Source organism: Mesoplodon densirostris, chromosome 5, assembly GCF_025265405.1.
Source record: "Mesoplodon densirostris isolate mMesDen1 chromosome 5, mMesDen1 primary haplotype, whole genome shotgun sequence".
In the NCBI taxonomy this organism is placed as follows: Eukaryota; Metazoa; Chordata; class Mammalia; order Artiodactyla; family Ziphiidae; genus Mesoplodon; species Mesoplodon densirostris.
The window spans coordinates 8,249,252-8,272,709 of record NC_082665.1 but is presented as its reverse complement, the minus strand read 5'-3'; the positions used below and the strand labels follow the sequence as shown (position 1 = coordinate 8,272,709).

General features: G+C 47.7%; 1 protein-coding gene across 1 annotated transcript in view; it reads right to left on the bottom strand.

Moving 5' to 3' along the window:
- Nucleotides 1–4,782: 4,782 nt before the first annotated feature.
- Nucleotides 4,783–23,458, bottom strand: part of VPS26C (VPS26 endosomal protein sorting factor C) — a 53,995-nt gene continuing 35,319 nt past the window's right edge. The window contains exons 3-8 of the mRNA XM_060098487.1: nucleotides 22,689–22,838; nucleotides 16,023–16,103; nucleotides 13,886–13,960; nucleotides 12,005–12,155; nucleotides 11,564–11,716; nucleotides 4,783–8,063 (exon numbers count right to left, since the gene is read on the bottom strand). Of these exons, the coding sequence (XP_059954470.1) occupies nucleotides 7,981–8,063; nucleotides 11,564–11,716; nucleotides 12,005–12,155; nucleotides 13,886–13,960; nucleotides 16,023–16,103; nucleotides 22,689–22,838 (693 nt within the window). The 3' untranslated portion in view covers nucleotides 4,783–7,980. The remainder of the gene's footprint in view (nucleotides 8,064–11,563; nucleotides 11,717–12,004; nucleotides 12,156–13,885; nucleotides 13,961–16,022; nucleotides 16,104–22,688; nucleotides 22,839–23,458) is intronic.

Below are 23,458 nucleotides of genomic sequence, written 5' to 3'. Positions count from 1 at the left end.
CCTCGTACACTGTTGGTGGGAATGTAAATTGGTGCAGCCACTATGGAAAACAGAATGGAGGTTCCTCAAAAAATTAAAAATAGAACTGCCATACAATCCAGCAATTTCCCTCCTGGGTGTTTATCCAAAGTAAACAAAAAACACGAATTCAAAAAGATATATATGCCCCTATATTCATTGCAGCATTTACAAAAGCCAAGATATGGAAGCAAATAAGTACCCATCTATACATGAATGGATAAAGAAGATGTCGTGTGTGTGTATACACACACACACACACACACACACACACACACACACATATATATATGAACAATGGAATATTATTCGGCCATAAAAAAGAATGAATTGTTACCATCTGCAACAACACGGATGGACTTAGAGGGCATTATGCTTAGTGAAATAAGTTCAGAAACACAAATACTGTATGTTAATCACTTATATGTACAATCTAAAAAGTAAAACTAGTGAATATAACAAAAAAGAAAAAAGACTCACAGATATAGAGAACAAACTAGTAAGTTTCCAGTGAGGAGAGGGAAATGGGGAGTGGCAAAAGAGGGGCAGGGGATTAAGAGGTACAAACTACTATGCATAAAATAAATAAGCTACAATATAAAGCTTGATATATTATATGGCACAGGGAACATAGCCAATATTTTATAATACCTATAAATGGAGTATAACCTTTAAAAATTGTGAATCAATGTGTTGTCTGTATACCTTAAACCTATATAATATTGTAAATCAACTATACCTCAATAAAATCAGCCAACATAATATAAAAATAAAATGACTATTGAAAAAATAATATCTACTTTACAAGCTTCTGATGACAACATGAAATAAGCTATGTAAAGCTTATAGCATAAGACACCTGGCACATAATAAGTACTCAATATAGTTATTATACTTATTGTGGTAGAAGATTTTTCTAACTTCCATGTAGTCTATTCAAATATAAATAAAAGCTGCCATGGAATATATTTATATCCATATTCTAGAATGGATTTAGGTCTGCACACCCAGGAGTGCAGGCAGTTCATTTCCATTTGATAGTCCAAACAAAAACATCTGGCTCTGGTATCTGAAAGAAACTGCATGAAGTTCTTTTTAAGTTAAGAGTGTTCTATTTGTAGACCACAAACCCTTATCTCCAGCTTTTTACTCTATAAAGAAACTGCATGTGTGAACTAACCATTTGGAATCCTCTCGTAAAAGATGGTCCTTACCCACTAATTAAAAATACATCTAAACTATTAGGTATAAAATAAGCTACAAGGATATATTGTACAACACAGGGAATATAGCCAATATTTTATAATAATTATAAATGGAGTATAACCTTTAAAAATTGTGAATCACTACATTATACACCTGTAACTTATATAATATGGTACATCAACTATACTTCAATAAAACTGTTTTAAAATTAACAACCTATTGAGTGACAACTTAAGACTCTACAGTTTTTTTAATTCAAGTACTTTATGTTTTCCTATGTATATATTCAAACACTATATAAATAAAATGCAGTAATATACATATATTACTGTATTTAATTCTCATGATGTTCTTATGAATAAGTATCACTGGTCCCAGTTTACAAATGAGAAAACTGTGGCTTATGGAATTCAGTTATCTTGCTTAGGGTTACACAAGAAATAAGTATCCCAGTGCCCTAGTTCTTAGTACAATGCCCCACATATAAAACTATTTAATAGGGGCTTCCCTGGTGGCGCAGCGGTTGAGAGTCTGCCTGCCGATGCAGGGGACACGGGTTCATGCCCCGGTCTGGGAAGATCCCACATGCCGCAGAGCGGCTGGGCCCGTGAGCCATGGCCACTGGGCCTGCGCGTCCGGAGCCTGTGCTCCGCAACGGGAGAGGCCACAGCAGTGAGAGGCCCGCGTACGAAACAAAACAAAACAGAAACAAAAATCTATTTAATAAATAATTGTGGGATTAATGACTGTTAGAATAAATTAATTTTAAAAATACATCTAAAAATGTAAAAAAAAAACAAAACCAAAAAACTTATGAGCGAGGGGGAGGGAAAGAAAGGCCAAGACAGAAGGAGCACGAGGCGGCTGATAGGAGGAGTCTAAGAGGTGGTGCTGCACTTGACAACCAGCGTGCCGAGATGTCAGACGAGGCAGAAGTAGATGGGGGAGAGAGAGAGGCTCAGAGAGACAGAGAGCCAAAGAGCGCAAGAGACTGGACTCTAGGAGACCCTGGACTGACAGCTCCACGCAGTTCAGAACCAGAACGACTATGGCTGAACCCGGGTTCTTGGCGACATGGCAAAGCACTGATCCTAACCTCTTATTCAGAATGTCCCAACAGGTATCAATGTCAGGGTACCAGAAAGAACCCAAACCAAAGCCCTGCTCTAGACTTTGTGGAAAGACTTACTGTCCTGCTGTGGAAAAAACTGTAAAACCCCACATTGTCATGTGGTAGCGCATTTGTATGTGGTGCACAGACAGGCAGAAAGTGTGCACCTGTCCTTTGGTTGGTTGTGGGAACGAAGTAATTCCTTTCTAGGTTTGTTGAGGATTTGTCAGTAGCTGCCTCAAATGCAGTGAGTGATGGACGGCTCACCCTAAAAAGGAATTCCCCATTTCAGGAATGTCAGTTTAATGATTCCTCACTTTGTAGACTTTTTGCTCCTTGAGGGTAGTTTTTTGGTGAAGCTCAGTGTCATTCACTGGGAAACAGCTTGATTGATTCTTACTTTGTGAATTGCCATGTTAATCCGGGGAAAAACTACAGTTATCTTCAGATGAGTTAGAACTAAGCTGGGATGGATAGACTGAGATTAGACTGACTCACACTTCAAATGTCTCATCATTTCCCTTCTCAACTGCTTCTTTTTAGTTTTCTTGGACCACTTTGGAAAGTAACTATGGGACTGAATAAATCTTAAAATATGCTACCCTCCCCAAAAAATAAAGCAGTTATGAGGTAGTGACAAACGTTGCAAAGCAAATGAACCTTAAATACATTATGCTAAGTGAAAGAAGCCAGTCACAAAAGACCACACAATGTATGATGCCATTCACATGAAATACCCAGAATACACAAACCTATGGAGACAGAAAGAAAATTAGTGGTTGCTTGGCGCTGAAGAGGAAGGGACTGGCTGCTAATGGCTTCAGGCTTTCTTTTTAGAGTGAAAAAAATAATCTAAACTTAGATTTTGGTGATGGTTCCACATCTCTGTGAGTATACTAAAACTACCAAATTGCGCACTTCACATGGGTAAATTTTATGGTCCATGAATTATATTTCAATAAAGATGTTAACAGATAGACATCTTTTGGGTATGACATAATCTATATGACTCTGTACTTTTCTATACGTTTGAAATTTCCAAAATAAAAAGGTTGAAATAAAATAATATATACCTTATGGCGTCCATCAAGATGATCCTCAATGGAGTTGGGACTTGACCTTTGACCTTTTCCCACCTTCATCCTTTCTCCCATTCTGATGCCTGGAATGCAGATGTGACGGCTGGAGCTAGCTGCCACTATCTTAGAACATGAAGACAAGGGTCACACCCTAGAAAAGGCATCACAGTGAGCTGGAAGTAGCCTGGATCTCTAAGAACATCTTGGCTCTGAGCTGCTATGCCAGCTCTGGACTACCTACCTGTGAACATTTATACGAGTCCTGTTTAAGCCACTCTTCACTTTGGGTCTCCCTTACTCACAGCTAAACCTAATCCTAACTGATAATGGCATATTTTTATATTAGGGCTATGCTGGTTTCATAAAATAAATTAGAAGGCTTTTCATCCTTCTCTATATCCTGCACAAGGTTAAATAACAGAGGAACTATCCAATCTTTAAAGCTTTGATAGAAACCTCCTGTAAAACCATCTGGGGCCTGGCACCTTTTCAGTGATACTTCTTTGGCAGTTTTTTCAATTTCTTCCATAGGCTATCATTTTATTCTGGTACCCCATCTTTTCTGGAATCACTCTGCATTTTATCGACATTTGCAAATTTATTAGCAGGAAATGCACATACTGTTATAATTCTTATCAGGTTCCTTTTAATATGAAATTGTTCCTAGTGTTACATATTTTTCTCCCTTCATTTTGTTCTATTAAAGATCAGCTGGTTGAATTAGGCTTTTCAAAGTATAAACTTGTGGACTTTATAAATTTCCAGTGTTTTAAATTTCCTATCAATATCAATTGGTTCCTGCTTTTATCATGATTATTTCCTATTTATTTTGCTTATCTAGGGTTTTAACTTGAATGCCTAACTCATTAGTTTTCATTCTCTCTGGTATAATAAAAACATTTAAGGCTATGAATTTTCCTCTGACTGCAGCACTGGACATAGTGCAAAGCTCTTGCTAAATAGTATACTCATTTTCATTAAATCTAAAAGGGTCCATAAATGAAGTTTTAGTTTCCTCTTTGAAGAATGTGATAAAATTTACAAGTGGTTATACTGAATTTGATTTTCCTTTTAGTATCGATTTCTAATTTTATTGCATTATGGTAGAGTATGTGGCTTGGGCAATTTCTACATGTTAACATTTTACTGAGTTTTCTTCTTTGTGGCAAGAACGTATCATTGATTTTTGCAAATTTTCCATGGATTGAAAAGTATGTGTTTTCTGTAAAATATAAAGGAACATGGTGGTGAACATTTTAGGAAGTAAATACTCAATTCTTAAACTTGTCTGCTCTTTTACTGTACTGGGTTTTGAATTTGAGTTTTCTTAATATATACTGATGTTGAAGCTATTTGAAAACAAAAATGAATATTTAAGATTTTTATTTTTCTGCTCTTTTCTACCACTTTTCCACAGCTAAGTCTGAGCACACCCCTTTCTTGGTGTATCCAGCAGCAGTAGGTCTGGGTTGCTGGCCCAGCCTCCCCAAGGTGGCTGCTCATCTGAAGACAGAAAAGCTCCTCCCACTTCTGTCACACAAGACCCAGAGGTTGTGCTCTTAAAACTCTAATCCTTGATCGAGATGGGAGGCAGTGATCACATCCCCTGTCGTGGGGCCCTTGCTGAACAAACCCCATCTCTCAGAAATCCTTTTCTCTGGAGCTGCTTCTTCATGGACCTTCACGGAGCCTCCTGCCAGTACTGGTCTTTGTCAAGGGAACCAAACAGAGGCCTCTCCTGGAGAAAGGACAGCTGATCCAGATGACAAGCAACCAAACATTCTAGTGTTATCTCAACCCTGGGTCTTCAACAAGCAGATGCTCCCCCAAATCTGGTGAGTCCTGAAGAAGCAGGCACCAATGACGTCCTTGTGCCTTTCCATCAGCCGCAATCCCCTCAACTTTAAATGGGGATGAGTTCCCTCCTCACAGTGTTGCTACACAATTAACTAAGATAACACGTGCATGGCACTCAGCATGGGGTCTGATCCAGAATAACAGTGAATGCTCACAGAGCTCCTGCTCTCCTTAGATGCACAGACATGGCCAGTATCTGTCAACACTCCAGCAACTGAAACCATCTGCGTGGAGGCCCCTAAGTGGGAGCGGCCCAGCCCTCAGAGAGGGCGGCCTCACTTGAGAAAGCAGTTCCTGCAGGGTTCAGGGATGTGTGGGAACCAGCACCAGACAAGAGCAGCGCCGTGCTCACCAGCCTGCGGCAGCTCCTCCCAAAGCACAGGAGGAAAGGGCTGCATCACGGCTGTCATCACAGGATGTATCTTGGTATTGACGCTCCTCCCAGGAAAACCTAACCAAATCTTTTAGATTTCTAGAACCGTGACGGTGAAAACCAGCCTGTTTTCCTTCCACTCTGGTCAGGGAGGTTTTACTGGGTAGGGCTGGGTCAGCTGGGTCCTGCGGTGGCTGGATGAGATCAGTAACAGCTCCGGGGAGGGCTGGTCTACACCCACCCTGGTGTTTGACCAGCTGGGCCCGGGCAAGGTTCTGGACCCTTAAGAATCTTAATGCAGAGGGTGGGCATGAAGATCAAGGAGTATTTCTTCATACTTACATGCATGTGGACCTCAGGCTGTACGAGAGGCATGGGTGGGATTGGACCCTCCGTCACAAGCTCCAGGGCAGGACAGGGCAGGGCTGCTGCAGCCCAGACACCCGGCAATCCCGTGCTCTGAGGATGACCCATTCCTTTCCCTCTCCGGTGACCGCGACACAGGTGGGAGGCTAGCTGTCCTGCTCACACGTTCCTTGTGCTCGGCGTGGTCTAGGTGGGGGGCAGGCCTGTTCCCGTCCAGCCACGGGAAGGGGCCTACGTCCTCCCTGTCACATGACCACACCCCACTGCAAAGGAGTTGGCAGTCAGTCCCCAGTCAGGTGGACACGGCTCCACGGAAATGCAACGCTATTTCTGAACTCGGAAGGGAATCAGAGGGGGCCCGTGGAGAGCACTGGTGATCTGCCACAGCCCAAAGTGCCGCCAGCATGTGGGGGTAATCTTACCCCAAAGGTCTTAAAGGTAATTCAGACTCAGGCTTGGGAATTAGGAGCCTCAAGAAGGCAGAAATGACACCAGGGACCCACCTCCCCCCAGCTACCGGAGCAGGTAGGCTCGGGACATGAGCTCTGGGTGAAGACAGGCACGGTATTTTGGCTTCTTTTTTAAACGTTTTATTTCTGATTGACGTCTCCACCTTTCCTGTGGAGCTCACGATGTGGCCGAGAACCAGAGCAAGGCCCCATTTCTGCTGGAGCTCCAAGAGCCAGAAGGTGCTCCTGCCTAACCGGGCATTTCCCCCAAAAATGTACTGTTTTAGGTTCACGGCCTCTTTCCTTCACCTCCCCTTCCTCCTGCTGTAATGGGAGAACCTGACAACGGACACCCCCAGCTCCAGCCAGGGCAGTAGTGGGACTGCTGCTGCCCAAGATACCCAAACATCCGAGTTTTCCTTAATAACTGATGGTGGAGGTGCCCGTCCAAGAAGCGCAAGGAAATGGCCCTCGCTCGGGCCCCTCGAGGTTGAATAAAATGATAAAGGCGGCGGGGCTGCTGACAGCTCTTCAGGTGATGATTATTCCCTCAGGAGAGGAAGGCCAGGCAGCGTGCACAGTGTGCGGCTTACTTCTGAGGTTAACTGTGGACCCAGAGAAACAACAGCAGGATGTGAAGGAAGAAATGTGTTGTAACAGACCCGCCGTACACCGCAAATCCCAACAGGAGGCGAGGGAGAAAATGGCTTCAGGCCAAACTACCTCCCCCGACCCCGCCAACGCAGGTCCCTCAGGTGGGATGGAGGTGGGTCCCGCCCAGCACAGAAGGGTCTTCACTGCTAGCCTGGGCCCGGGTCCCCTGCCACTCAGAACCCAGCCAACAACGGGCGTGGACACATGTTTTTGTCCCCAACAAAACCTAGCACTTAAACAGACTCTGGGAAGACGGCAGCAGGCAACTTCACACCAGGTCCTGAGACTCAGAAATACTCCAGCACCAGCCGTGGTCACCAGATCCCCTCACTCCTGGGACGGCAAAGCACACTTTCCCCAGGTCCCCAAAAGTTCTGAAGTTATCACGACAAACGTTATAAAAGACAGGAGAGTGGGAACCACGCTGCGCATCTGCAGCGGGCGCCACAGCACCCTCCTTGGCGGGTGTCCACCAATGTCACGAGCAACCAGCACGCCTGTCGCCACCCTGTGGGGTCGGGGAGCTGTCGGGAGCCTGGCCACAGCCGTCAGCCAGACAGGAGGTTTCCTCTGTCCCTGACCTCACTTTCCAGCAAAGTTCAGACTCTGCTACAACTGTGCCCTGAACCTAAGAAGGAGCAGCTTAGTCAGGAGTCACAGGAAGTCTACTCTCTGGGAAACAATCTTGCCAACGCCATGAAGAAATCCTGATGAACTTCAAAGGGAAGCGCTGACTAGAGGGGCCTCGAGGGAATGAGGAAGAAGGGTCGGACTCATCTCTGATTCAGAACCACCAGGAGAGCGAGGTGGGTGCTGCCGGCTTGGGCTCCCGTAGGTCGGCACGGCCGCATCTCCCCCCGTTCCCGCCTACATCCTGCAGAGCTTCAGCGGGAAGTTCTCCGTGATGAGGTGCTCAGGGTGAAGCAGCACAACGATGTTCACCTCGAACTCTGGGAAGAGAAAGGACAGGCTTTATGCCCACCGGCCCGGAGCAGCGGGAACCAGACACCAACCCTGCCGCGGGCGCGGCGAGCTCTTGACAGAGAGGGAGCGCCGGGCGCTGCGTGAGTTTGCACGTACATCATCCCAAGCGTCCAGGAGAATCAGTGTAGACGGCTACACTGGCAGGACTGCCTAAGTAAGTTGGTCTTCTCACCTTGGAACGTGCTGTAAGGCCTCAGCTTCCCCAAACACTCTCCTGGTCCTTCATCTTTACTACAGAGAATCTTCTAGAATCCTGTCAATTCACGTGTACTCTTTGGCTTTATTTTTACATTTCCTACAGTTTTTTTTTTTTTTTTTTTTTTTTTTTCCCGATACGCGGGCCTCTCACTGTGGTGGCCTCTCCCGTTGCGGAGCACAGGCTCCGGACGTGCAGGCTCAGCGGCCATGGCTCACGGGCCCAGCCGCTCCGCGGCATGTGGGATCTTCCCGGACCGGGGCACAAACCTGTGTCCCCTGCATCGGCAGGAGGACTCTCAACCACTGTGCCACCAGGGAAGCCCCTCCTACAGTTCTTAATGGAAGAGTGGACTCCAAACTGGCCCACTGCTGTCTGGGGACGCGTCTCCCAGCCCAGGCAAGAAACAGTGTTCAGAAACAGCAAGCAGTCTAACTGTAGTTCCTTTGGATACTGGTTGGTTTCCCTACAACACCTGTTCAAACATTCCTCTTTTACCTTTCAGCAAACAGGAGTCTTCTCCCCAGCTCTCCAGCCGCTAAGGGTAAGCTTACTGACAGAAAGAGGGGCACGCGTGACGAGGGAGTCCCCAAAGAGAGTCCAGCCCGGGTCCCTCCCCAGCATGAAGAGCGAGGCGGGTAGCACCGCAGCGCAGGGCTCAGCTGGGGAAGGGGCTGGGGGTCAGCTCGTCCAGGACCCCGTCTGTGGCCCAAGGACAACGTCCCCGTGTGTGGCTGTCACCTTCGCCAAGCATCAGCCGGGACAGGAGTTGTGCACCAGCAGCACGCACCCTGTGCCTTTCCTTTCTGTTCCTTGATGATGGTCACACACTGGAACAGCCCCTGGCCCTGCCCGGCACCATCCCTCCCCAGGTCCTCTAACCACCTCGCGGTCCTCCCTGGCGGGGGGGCACCGTGAGCTGGGCTGGAGGATGCCGCGGGCCTGGCCGTGCACACGAAGCCCCCTGCGTCAAGGTGAAGGCGTACACCCAGATGTGCGCCTAACGCAGGACGCGGGGCTCACCCCGCCCGCACCCGAGACCCACAGCCCAACCTCGCCAGCCACGCGACAGCAACCCAGGGGCTGCGAGAGGCTGCGGTGCTCAATGACCATGGGCCACCTCCTCCCTGTGGGGCCCCCCCAGCTGACGGGGCGGCCACTGCGCAAGCCCCCAAACAGACGCAACAGGAGCCACGAGGGCAAAAGCATCAGTGATGTCTTGGCTGATGGACTGAGGGTGTTATTTCTATGGAAGAATCACAGGCACCTCATTAAATCTTATATGGACACTTAGTAAGTCTGACAAATGTAACACATAGAAAATAGAGGTGCCTAATGCATAGCATAGCAGAAAAAGATAATTTTTGGACCCTTTTTGACGTTTATGTAGGAAAACCAAGTTGAGAAATCAACAGACAAGCTCCTCGTCAACTTCAAATCAAAGTACAGCCGACCTTTGAACAACGCCAACCCTGCACAGTTGACAATCTGCGTGGAGTTTACAGGCTGCCCCTTATTCAGCAGTTCCTCCACAGCTGTGGTTCTCCATCTGCAGGTTCAACCAACCACGGCTCACGTAGCACTGCAGTGTATGCTCCCGAAAAAACACCCATTTCAGAACACGGTGTGCAGCGTGGCAGGGACCACCCTGGTGGCCAGAGAGCACTCCCGGTGGGACGCGCGGGGCTGGCATGAGGCTGTGGCCGGGAGGATCCTGGTGGCTGCAGGCACTGACTCTGCACTCGAGGCCCTGGTGCCTCTGGATTGTGCACAGTGGGCATATACTACCTACTCAATAACCATACAGAGTTTTTGAGAAAAAACGTGGTGCCTTGTTAGCTCGGGTCAAGTTTGACCCTATGTCATCTTTCAGCCGACCGTGCTGTGCTTTTCCGTATTCAGTGAACAGCTGGGTCTGTCACCCTCATTTCTATTGACAAGGGTGTCCTGCCCCCATTATGTTCTCGCTACAATATAACGTTTCAGATAAAGCACTCGAGGGCTCCACTGGTATTAGACTGTGCTTCTAGCCTGCTGGGCTGGCAGTGCTCCGGGGCTCACACTCACACAAGGGCACAGAAAGGTCCAAGCAGCACCCTGTGATGCCAGGTGCGACCACCTTTCCCTCTCTTAAAACAAAGAGCGTACACTCAACTTCAGTGATGAAACTCTACTTCAATTTTTTTTTTTTTTTTTTTGGCTGTACCGTACAGCTCGCAGCATCTTAGTTCCCAGACCAGGGACTGAACCTGGGCCACGGCAGTGAAAGCGCCAAGTCCTAACCACTGGACTGGCAGGGAATTCCCTCTACTTTCTTCAATTTTAAATTACATTATTTGTAATTATTTAATGTAAAATCAAAGTCTAATTAAAAAAAAAGATTGTCTCTTGACTAGTAATAATGTATGTTAGAAGATTTAGGGGGAATATGACATTAAGAAAACACATTGGCCTTAGGGACTATGCCCCTATTTCTCAATGAAACAGGTATAAAAACAATCATTTACCAAAAGCTCCTTATTCTATCTATTCACCAGTGAGCCTGTGCATGACACAGAGCCCGGGGACACGTCTGTGGTCTTTTGGTCAGTCTGCAGAAGGTCGTGTCAGCCAGGGCAGAGGCCCGAGGGTCCTTCCTGCTGTGTCTCTGTGGTGGAGAGTAAGCTCTCCACTGAACTTCGTAAGCATGAACATTTTATCAGGATGAATGCACCATCAAAATACTTTATAAGAACACTTAAAACCATGAAAAGGCTCCTAATATAAAGTGAAGGGAAAAGCAGGATAGAAAACTGCATCTGTCACGTGATTCAGATCTTGTGGTCAAAATATCTACCCACGCATTCGTGGAAAACGACCGACACACCCTCAGCTGCTGGAGCTAAAGCCCTCGGGAAGATTACCGTTCACTCCGGGCTGTCTCAGGTCTTGTGTCTCCGTCAAATGCCAGCCCATCAGGGAGCCGACCTGACCTCCTCGTGCGCCCGGCCGGCTGGTCCCTGGCTGAGTTAGTGTCCTTCTCGGAGCTCGTGGTCACCTACCTGGCCCACGCTGTCTCCCTGGCGTGGGTAGCAGGGGTGACACAAGTTCCGTGGAGCCAGGACTGCTCACCGGGGACCCTCAGCGCCACACAGCCGCTCTGCCTGCGTTTTTGTCGAGTGACCGAAGGACTGGGTGCTCTGGGCTGCATCTGACCCCAGCGGACCAGCAGGCCCGTCCCCTCCGGTGGCTGCGCCCCTCCCGGGGGCACCCCAAGGGCAGCACACGTACCCACTTTGAAGTTGGTGGTCTCCAGTGTCGGGCAGGTGAAGAGCCGGGGGAAGACCATGTATATGGGGACAGAGAGGCCCCGACACACGTCCCCGTCGGCGATCTGAATGTTCTGAATCTCTGTGGCATCGCGGGCGTACCCTTCTGCACAGCCTGGAGCAGGAAGAAAGCATCACGTGGTCAGAACACAGCAAACATCCAAACAGGCTGAGCCACAGGCCCTGCGCGAGTCTAGGAGAACCTGCGTCAGCCCACTCACCTGCTCTCCCCGTCTCTGCAGGATTCTGCAGTCCTCCCTCCCTCCACATCCCACACTCCTCAAACATACGTTTCTTGAAATCGAGAGCTCGCCTGGCGAGCTCGTGGCTAAGGGCTGGCGGCAGCAGGGGCGGGGAGGATGGAGGGGAAGAACGGGCGGTGGGGACGGGGTGGGGACCTCACCGCAGGTCTCCACGCGCACCAGCTGCAGCTCGATGCTTTTGATGGCGGCCTCCGAGCTCTCCACCACCAGCTCTCCCGTTAGTGGCTGCGTGATAACACAGTTGGTCGAGTTGAGATGTCCTCTGATGAGAAATTTGGGGAGCAAGGCTCTCTAAAACAAGACAAAAACAGACACGTCAGGAGTGGGAGGCGCCAGGAGAAGGTACTCAAGTCACTTTGGTACAAATAAAAACTAAAAACAGGGTCAGGTAATTTTTATAAAATCCACTGGGGCCCTGGTTTACAAAATGGGAAAAAAGGTACAACAGTACTTACATTTTCTGTCAACTTAAGTTAACAGACTGAATTATTCAACAGCTCTATCTACAGACGTAAGGCACCTGATGTTGCTGGCACAGAATGACCAGCTCGCTCACAGAAGCATCCTGATTGCCTAGATCAGGTCTGGAACACGCCTTCTCACCAAGGACACAACATAAAAAATGTCTAAAGAAGTTGCTGACAGTGTTTAAGGACAACCAGTCACCAAAAGGAAAAAAAGAGGTTTTAAAAAGAAAATCAATTTTTAAATGTTCCCAATTATGCAATTTTGAAAAACCAAGACATTAACTTTATTTCAAGGAAATTTAAAGGGAACAATTGTCTTTGGTGCTTGACTAAAAAACCTATGGACCTTTTCTTTGCAGACAGAGGAAAATGGTCATGGGTGGGTGACGATGCCACGGGAAAAACAGAACTAAAGAGTTAGAGATATCTGTCCTAGCAGTCTTTCCTACGGCTGTGTCCCAGTTACTGCAGATAATTCAGAGTTTAGACCACCACTGTCCAACAGAAACATAACGGGAGCTACAAACGTGAAGCAACTGTGTAATTTAAAATTTTCTAGTAGCCACATTAAAAAAGTAGAAGGAAACAGGTAAAATTAGTCAATATATCCAAAATATTGTCAATTCCACACATCATCAGTATTTTACAGTTATGAATGATGTTTTACATTCTCTTTTTCATACCGAGTCTTTGAAATCCAGTCAGTATCTCACCCTGAAGCTCATCTCGATCCGACCAGCCCCACCTCAAGGGTCAGTGGTCACGCGTGGCTGGTGCCCTGTACTGGAGGTCAAGAGCAAGGGCGCTCTGTACCTGGTAGCCCCCAAAGGCAAAGAACTCTAAAAAGAGTCTTGATTCAAGACAGAATTCTAAAAGAGGCTATTTGTTTAGAAAAAGGAAAAGCAGTAGCAGTTCCCATTAAAATTGTCTTAGGCATCTGCATGTTTCCGATCAAGGTTCAAATTCCTGAGAAGAAAATCTCACTGGCCTACTGGGGTCACTGCTCCAGAAACCAGAGAAGGGAGAGATTGTCAATGGATTTCTGAAAGGCTCCCCACGACACACCCCCGCCTCAGCTGTGCCTCCCCCGAGATGAAGCCAATAATTCCCCCAAATTGGCCTTTGACCTGACCCCAGTCAGGAGGGTCCAGGGAGCAGAATGCAGGGTTAGGGTAGGGAGGAAAAGCCACGTCCACAAAAGACAAGTGACCAGGGGCCCAGCTGAAAAACCAGGGTATGCGGCCCCCCTGACAGGCAGTGGCGGCCCTGGGGCTCAGGGGAGGGGGTCTCTGACCACAGTGCAATAAAACTGGGAGAAGACAGTAAAAAATTATAAACATATACCCTCTCTTTTAAAAACCATCCTTCTGCTAAGTAGTTACTGAATTTAAAAAGAAAGTAAAATTGAAAATACAGACTATTTCGGGTAGAGACAAAAATTTCCTCTTGCTGATGACTTGATACCCAAGTAAAGAACAGGTGGGCAACAGTCTGTCAGTGGGATCCGGTTACTAAGAAAGCATCCCTGGCACTGGCGTGTAAGGAACACGTTACCTCTTTGACATTCTGTAGGGTTTCAGGCGTGACAGTGAAGGCCACGGGACTCGGAGTCAGTTTCCGCTTCTGAGGCTGCAAGAGGAGGAGGAACCCAAATCAGCGGAGAGTCCCCAGGTCAGACTTGCCTTTCCCCACTTAAGGACACACAAGGTAGCGTCGTGAACCAGGAAGACCTTGGCGCTAAGAGGCAGGATGCCTGGATTCTCAACACGGTTCTGCCAAGAAACAAGGGAGGCTGTGTGCTGTCCAAGGTCCTCATCCCCGTGACTCAGTTTCCTCATCTGTAAGATGAGGGGCAGGCTTCTTCATCGCTAAGGTCCCTTTCAGGTCCAGAATTTAAAAACAGAGCAGTGTCGTTGGGAGACATTTATGTGGAACCTCTTTCTGAGAATCAAAGCCACTGAATCGGCACCATGACCCTGTGCAGTGCTGTTACTGGCCCTGGTCCCACTTCACAGATGACAGTGAGGCACAGAGGGCTCAAATGGTGGCTCAAGCATGGGGCAGAGCTGAGATCCAAACCCAGGCAGCCTGGCTCCAAGGCCGGTGCTGTTAGCCACTCAGCTGCACAACTGTCTACCAGGAAGAATCACACCTATCATGTAAGTAGTTCTATGTTCACATAATTCATTATATGTTGCCGTAATGAGTTAACAAGGCTCATCTCCGCATTACACAGGTGCAGAATCCATCAATACAGCCAAGCTTCACCAGGCCTGCCCAGTGTCTTTTACTCGTGGGCTGGCGCCAAAAGGCCACTGACGCCCAGATGGCCGGGGAGCCGTGGAGGAGAAAGGGCACCGACCGATGCGCCAAGTTCACTCACTCACCAAAAGCTTATTCTAGGAAATATTCTTCTTGAATATATTCTTTTTACTAATAGCTTCATGAACATATTCTTTAGGGAATAATATATTCTTCCTCACAGTATACAGAGGAATATTTAACTTCATGTACTACAGGTCACAGCATGGTTTGGCTTCTAGTGAAATCAGTCACGAAGACTCTTGAAGGCCGAGTGCGGGCGAACCCCAGGAGCAGGGAGGAAGCCAGAGCTCTGCGGCCACCCGCAGGCCGGGGGCCAGGGTCTGCGGGCCCAGCTCTGGGCGGGGGCTGGGCTTGGGCTCATTCTTCTTCACAAAGTTAGAGACGCTTTTTATTTAGCACATAAAATGGCAGGTGACTTTTTTAGGGGATAATCTACGTGAGAAAAAGGTTTTTTGCTTCACTTTGAAAACCCTTGATGGAAAAAGGGAAAATATCCATCTAAATCAAGTTAACTTCCAAAAAGGAAAAATATTTTCATTATATTTTACATAACATATTGTATCGCTGAAAGAAATACTTAACACTATGATGATTAAAAATTTATAAACAGGGAAACTACAAATATTGGAAATCCTAAAAAGTCACAAAAATGATGCAAGGGCATCAGTGATTTTGCCGATCTTATGCACAAGTAATCTGCCTTACATTGTCACTTAATCATCACTAAAAGATACCCATGGACATCTCACAGTAGTGTAAAAGGCCCTGCCCCAAAGGATCTGGAGAGGCTGAGACACAAAGGAATCCAGGGCCGTGGGCACGACTACTCACCACCACGTGTCACCTGCAGCACTGGCACGTGTTTTAAGGACACTCTGTCACTGCAAAGTACTGGCAGAAGGTGTCAGGAGAGGCTCCCCACCCCGGCCCGAGCACCCCTGCATGTTCTTGCTGCACAGGCCGAGAATGCAAGGCCCTGGCCTTCTTTCCCTGGGCTGGGCCGTTTCTCCCAGCTGTTCGCCGAAGCTGCCTTGAGGGACGAGGTGATGTCTCCCTCCAGGACAAAGACCAGGCTTGCTCACTGCCTGCTGTAACAAAGGCGGATTCCCCAGCTTGGGGTTCCGCAGCTGAGGCACAAAACCCCTCAGGTGCAGCGCCCCTCTGGGCCCGTGGCATCACCCCACAGGGCTCTGACACCGGCCATGCCAGGAGAAATCCAGTCCTGTCTCTAACCCAGGAGTCCCGAGTCTCCCCCCAGCATCCACGAAACACTACCAGGCTAACGTATTGCTTGTAAGTGGGCTCCAGTCCCAGACCCCACAGAAGATTCCTATTACTGAGCCCAGAGCCCCCGCGTGCAGCTTACAGCAGAGTGAACGATGAATTCACAGGTCTTGGTCAAGTCCTTGGCCAGCAGGGACCGCCGCATGTCACAGCGCAGGGTGTACTGGAGGGAAAGGCAGAGGAGAATACATCCCTTCAGATGGTTTGCTTTCATCTTGGAATTACTTACAGAGAGGCAAGTCAGTCAACATGTTTTAGGGAAACTTTGTCCAATTAATGTGTTATATGTAATTAATATACATAGTAGGGGGAGTTAATGCTCAGAACAAAAACGGTGCTATTAAAACAACACTTGGGCCTCCCTGGTGGCGCAGGTGGTTGAGAGTCCGCCTGCCGATGCAGGGGATGCGGGTTCGTGCCCCGGTCTGGGAGGATCCCATGTGCCGCGGAGCGGCTGGGCCCGTGAGCCATGGCCGCTGAGCCTGCGCGTCCGGAGCCTGCGCGTCCGGAGCCTGTGCTCCGCAACGGGGGAGGCCACAGCAGTGAGAGGCCCGCATACCGCAAAAAAAAAAAAAAAAATAATAATAATAATAATAATAAAACAACACTTGAAGGTTATTGCTCAGCCCGTTCCCACGGCCACTCTGTAGCTGGAGCCCCTGGAACACAGGTGCAGAGTGTCCCCTGGAACACAGGAGAGGCCGGAGCGGCAGAGCAGCGAGCGCAGGCCTGGAGCAGCAGCAGCTCCCAGCCGGTCACCTGCCTTACTGGACGGGCCCAGACGAGGGGCACAGCTGCTCTGGGCTTCAGCCTCCTGCTCGCTAACACGACCTGAGTGAGGACCCAGCGAGGTCACGCGGGATAAGCCAAGGCCTGGCACACAGCAGCTCTGGGTAAAACGGCAGCTGTTTTGTAGTGAGGATGAGAAAACACAGGCAGCAGGACTGCAAGCCCCTGGACGGCATCTAGACTTCACAGGCCACCCTGGGAGATGTGGGTCGGCCCCCAACTCGCTCTCGCTCGCTGGGTCCTCTGCACGGGCAGCACCGCGCTGGGCGCCGGGGCAAGGGCACAGCTGCGCCCCACGTGGGGAAGAGAAGCGATGCTAGTGACAGGGCTCAGAGTCCTGGAGCTCAGGCCTCCAGGGCATCTCAAAATGAGCTCTTCATATCTTAACCTGAGGAGGAAAAAAGAGGGGAAAGTCTTTGCAAAATTGTTATTTTAGAAAATTCAAACGTATGCACACGAAAAGAGGAGCGTATACGGAAGCCCCAGAGTCCGTTAGCCAGCTTCCCCAGCGGCCGGTCCTGTTCTTCCCCTCGGCCCTCCCCCGTCTGCCAGCAAAGACGTATCCTGTGAGCAAGAGAACATGGACAGTAAAGGGACGGAGCATCACGCTTGCTTTGAACGTGGCCCTATTCAACTCCTCTGCTGTCCCTGTGCTGTCCTTCTGAACTAGCCCCTGCCGGTGCGCCTGCTGCAACGGGCCCCGAGCCGAAAGCTCGGCTCCACCCGGGGCCGTCCCTTCACGTCCCTGTCCACGACAGACTGCGCGGTAACAACACTCGACAGCACCATCACTGTCTTAATGTGAATCTTAAGCAAAAAATCACAGAATGTATGTTTGATAAAGTGAGTTGTTGTTTTAATCATCCGAGAAAAACATTAAAATAATTTGTAGAACTGGAACTATATGCACAGTTGAGTCAAGAAGCTACAACTAGGGCTTCCCTGGTGGCGCAGCGGTTGAGAGTCCGCCTGCCGATGCAGGGGACACGGGTTCGTGCCCCGGTCCGGGAAGATCCCACGTGCCGCAGAGCGGCTGGGCCCGTGAGCCATGGCCGCTGAGCCTGCGCGTCCGGAGCCTGTGCTCCGCAACGGGAGAGGCCACAACAGTGAGAGGCCCGCGTACCGCAAAAAAAAAAAAAAAAAAAAAAGAAGCTGCAACTATTATGACCAATCTGTCCACGTTAAACAAGAAGCTGCTATGTACTTAAGGTACTCCTGGGAGATTAAAACACTGAAGAAAAAAAGAATCAACCTTTGTCTGCAAGGGCCTTCATATATATATATATACACAGAGATATAGACATACATATAGATATTCTCTATCGAGATTTCAATCTGGTCTCCCCAACAAGACAAGCTCAGTGAGGGCTGTACCGTATGTGTATATGCTATGTTTGTGTGTATAATGTACAATATATACATGCACGTATGCATGTCCACTGTCTTTCTCCTGTACAGCCCACACGCTGCCTACAATAGGAGCATTTTGTTCGGGCTTTGCCTGGTCTCCCTGATCGTTTTCCCAATGGGAACGTCCCTTCCTAATTTTCAGTCTCAGGGCTTTGGGCGGGGCTGATTTCCCCCCATCCCACGGGGGTGTGGAAGTGACCAGAAAGGCAGGACTGCTGCTGGGCCATGGGAAACAGTCCCTTCTGCTGGGGCTGCCAGGCCAGGAGATTGTAAGCCTGCGGCCGCCGGCCAACAACCAGCTTCGCCCCCGAGAACACCGAGCTGGGGGCTGAACGGTGTCCGCCCTGGCCTAGACGGTCCCCTGGAATTGAGAGTTCCATGATCCAATATCCCTTTTTTGGCTAAGCCAGTTTGAGCTGGATTTCTATAACCTGCAGATGAGAGAGTGTGAGTAACGGGCACCAACTTTTGGTCACTGAAGGTTTTTAAGTGTGAAAGCAATAATTAGAAATATAAGGCAGCTGGTGGTAAGTGGGGGGAAGGGGAGAAAGATGGAGAAAAGAGGAAAAACACTGAGGTTATGTTTTAGGAATTGTGTTAAGTTATTAAAATTTTTTTCTTTTTTTTTGGCCACACAGCACAGCTTGTGGGATCTTAGCTCCCGGACCAGGGATGGAACCCATGGCCCCTGCAGTGGAGGCGTGGAGTCCCGACCACTGGACCGCCAGGGAAGTCCCACGTTAAGTTCTTTCACATGTACTTTCTCAATTAATTCTGATAATACAAATGTAAGAACTGTTGACAAAATATAAGGATAGTCACCATTAATTCATTTATTTAATCATTCAGAAAATACTTACTTGGCATGTTCTATGCACCAGGCACTACGCTAAGTACTTCACACCAAGGGCTCATCAACCCCCCAGGAAGAGGGGTCATGAAGCCTGCTTGGGGTCACAGAGTTGGGATCTGAATTTATACCTGCCTGCCTGCTGCTGAAACCCAGGCTCTGAATATTTACGCAATACTGTAACTCCAGCCCAGATCTGTCTGATCTGTCTGCTGCAAAGCCCTGGATCTTCTCGCTCTATCATGATCCTTCCCAGTTACTAAGGAGTGATCTACAGGTGTGAGCTACAGGAGGTCAGAGGGGGTCAGGAGGGTCAGACTTGAGCAGGGCTCCAAGAGGAGGTGCAAGATTCGATCTTTTTTTTTTTTTTTCTTTATGGATGCGCAGCATGCAGGATCTTAGTCCCCCGACCAGGGATGGAACCCGTGCCCCCTGCAGTGGAAGCACGGAGTCTCAACCACTGGACTGCCGGGGAACTCTCAAGATTTGATTTTTTCGACTGTCAGTAAACACAGGACAGGAATGAGGAAAGAAAACGCGTGTCAACAGATTTAAAGCAGACTCCTAGAAAGGAGTCTGTGAACAGGAGGACTAGCATCTCTATCATTTAATTCTGATACACAGTTGCAGCAGACATGTTGGTACTGCTGTATTTTGTGTTTTATAGTATAAAACCTTGCTAGTATGGCCACAAGAGTAAAACAACCATAATAAAACTTCCCTGTGATTTAAACAACTTTTAAAGGAAAAAGTGGCTGCACAGAGGACGACTAGAAAGACGGACAGCTTCCTGTACGCTCTATCTACTAATAGGATGAGAAATGGATGCAAGGTGGCTGAGAAGAAGAACCAGAGCAAATAGGATCGAGCCCTCTAAGAAGTTACAAGGAAACCAGCCCCTGCAAGTTGGCAATTTAATACTGGCTACATTTTAAATCCTTTATTCTCTCTTATGATTTTTCCTGTTTTTACATTATGTTACTACAACACAATTCAGAGGATAAATGTAAGATGTCTTTGTGCCCGTATAATTTGAGAAAGATGTTACTAGGGTTCAACAACAACACTTTCTATCCCAAGTCACGCACCCGGGACGCTTCACGGGAAGCTCGATAAGCGATGGCACTGAGAAGGTGACGCCCCGTGGGGCACCTCTCTGCGGGGCACCTGCCCCACTGTCCAACAAGGAGGGTAGAAAAAGCCCCATCTAGAGTGACTGAGTGAATGGATGAATGAAAAAGAGATCAAGAAGCTATAATCCGGGCTTCCCTGGTGGCACAGTGGTTGGGAGTCTGCCTGCGAATGCGGGGGATGCAGGTTCGTGCCCTGGTCCGGGAAGATCCCACATGCCGCGGAGCGGCTGGGCCCGTGAGCCATGGCCGCTGGGCCTGCGCGTCCGGAGCCTGTGCTCCGCAACGGGACAGGCCACGACGGTGAGAGGCCCGCGTACCGCAGGAGAAAGAAAAAAAAAAAAAGAAGCTATAATCCTAGCTTCTCTGAAGAAGTATATTTCTCAAAAGAAGCAATGACAATTTGAATAAGAGCTGAGAATTTGATGATATTGGGGAATATTTATTCATTCTGACAGGTGTGAAAATAGTTAACTGGGATTATGTAGAAGAATGTCCCTATTTTTTGGTGATAGATATTGAAGTATTTTGAAATGAATTGTCAAGATTCTGTAACTAACTTTGAAATGATTCAGGAAAAGAAAAATACAGATGAAACAAAGGTGGCAGAATTCTAATAAATGTTGAATCTAGTGGTAAGTGTAAGGTGACAAGCTCTTATAAATTTGAGGTTGAGAAGACATCTCTACGTTTTCAGAAATTTATGAGATATTTGGGGAGGTGCAGAATTCCAAGTTGTAGCATTCTGAGGTTAACCCTCAAAGTGGTAAAACCTGCTGACCAAAATAAAGGGGGGCGGGGTGATTATTTACCTTACTAAAGAATTAACCACATGTTAACTCTTCTTCTGCATTTTAACTAGTTTCCAACTTACACACAGCTACACAGGAACCCAAGTTTTGTATGTATATCTGTCTGGTTTCTTGGCAATATTTGGAAAAGGGTGAGATTTCCAATTTTATTTTAAACAAATTAATCTTTTAACAAGAATGATAAACACAGGAAAAGAAAGTGACAAGTAAGAAGTATGACCACAGAAAATCTGATGTTATTCTATTCAGTTTCTAATGAATATATGCTTCTATTGCTAAATCAGCAGCATCAAAGAACTACTGTGTGGGTAAAGCAGGTTGATGCTGATTCTGGCAAGAGAATAAAATAGTTTTGAAAATACAACGTTTGCGATATTTTCAGTCTTGCTAAAAAGGAAAAAGGCAATACTTTCTTTCATGGTGAAAGTATTCCCAACCTAGAAAGCTGGTCAGAGGATGCGGGTCTCCACAGCAGCGATCTGTATGTCTATACAAGGAGTCTCCTCTGAACCTAGACACTTTACTGTCACTTCTTATGAGCCGCCCAAAGCCCTCAGGATATTTATTGCCTGAAACAGGTGCGCTGACAACAAAGGACTAGAAAAGTTTTTCTTTACAGAAAGGTATTTATTGCGATAGAGTACATCCTACTACATGAGTTTCTTCTTGACCGATCTCTTAGGCCATACATAAAACTCACATAGAGACAAACCTTTGGTTAAACTCTCACAACTGTTTGGAGGATTTCTATTTTAAAAGTGCTACATTTTGGGCTTCCCTGGTGGCGCAGTGGTTGAGAGTCCGCCTGCCGATGCAGGGGACGCGGGTTCGTGCCCCGATTCCGGAGGATCCCACATGCCGCGGAGCGGCTGGGCCCGCGAGCCATGGCCGCGGAGCCTGTGTGTCTGGAGCCTGTGCTCCGCGACGGTAGAGGCCACAGCAGTGAGAGGCCCGCGTACAGCAAAAAAAAAAAAAAAAAAAAAAAAAAAAAAAAGTGCTACATTTTAAGCAGGGGAATGGTCTCTACCAAGACCAAATCATCAGCTAAAAATTAATAAATCAAAAAATTTCCTAACTGCCAGCCCTCTTGCACATACGTAAGACAAAATACTTTTGTCTCATCCAGCAGGGGAACCGCTGCAAGGCTGATAACACAAAAGTACCTTTCTTTCCGCTGAATAAAGGAAAGGCTCTCTTTCTCTCGCTCTGAGTCATGACTCCAAACTGCGCCTGAGACAACAATAGGGACTGTGAAAAGAACCCTGGACCAGCGGAGGTAGACGGGAAGTCATAAATCCACTTCCCCCTCATTTACAAGGTTTGTTCAATAAAGAATACAAGCCTATGTCAGAGCGGGAGCCTTTGGGTATGAAACAAAGAGATATTTATACGTATAAAATAGAAAAGTTAGTGTGGGTGCCAGAGAGAAGTGAGGGCACGTCTACTACCAACAATAAAAGCACCCCCCCTACAGTGTCGGTGTGGCCTGAACAGAGCCCCAAAGAAACAACGGAATTTTGGAAAGAAGCTACAGCTTGGGTCCTCCTAGATCCCCATCAAAGATAATGGTCATACATAAAATATGTTCTGCAGGGCAAAATGAGAAGTCAATACAGAACATACACGGGAGGGGGCTCAGCAATAAATACAGTATTAAATTCTTGGGTCCACCTATGAACTTTCAGTGAAAGAAAGACCAAGCTGTTTTGCAGAAGAAAAGTTGAGAAATCAGCTTCACAGGATAAGGAAATTCTCACCTGAATGTTGACAAACACGCCGTGGTAAGTCTCATACAGAACTCTGTTACCCTTCACGTGCAGAGGAAATTCAAAAGGAATTTCTGTTTTGCCACTGGGAAATTTTCCTGGTTTCACCATTTCGATGGTACTGTTGATAATCTGGATGGGCTGTAAAGAAAACCCAAGTCAGTCCATCAACAAGCACTTCTTGATGCACTTTCTTTCACGTTACCTCGTCTATTAAATAATCTCCTGAGACACCACACCCCAGCCCTCGGCCGCTACCATCCTGGGGCCCTGTCAGCGGTGAGTTGGCCCAAAGTCTCTGGTTCATTTGCAGGACTGGATGCCTAGGTGTTTGGTGCACAGTAGGAAGTGAACTGATATACTTCCCTCCCTTATCCCGAAGTATCTCAGTTGACTGTCCTAACGACCCTTCCGGCGGGCACCTCCACCCTTCAGGCGTGCACGGCACTTGGCAAGGCGCGGGGCCCTCGCACAGCCCAGGGCACCTGTGTAGGCCTCCTCGGCTGGGTCCTTGGAGGGAAACAGTACTCACACTTGGAACCTGCCTAAAAGGCAGGTGTTACACCTTCCTTAGTTAAGGTACTCTAAGCCATTGATGTACAATCACTTTGAGAAAATCCACAGCTTCTGAAGTGAGTCTCTAAGTATTGATGGAAGAAAATAAGAAAACTGTGGAAAAACCCGGAAAGGTCCTGAATCTGAATACTCTTAATGAACCTTTCTTTCCTCTCAACTCTTTCCCCTTCAAAACTTAAAGAGTT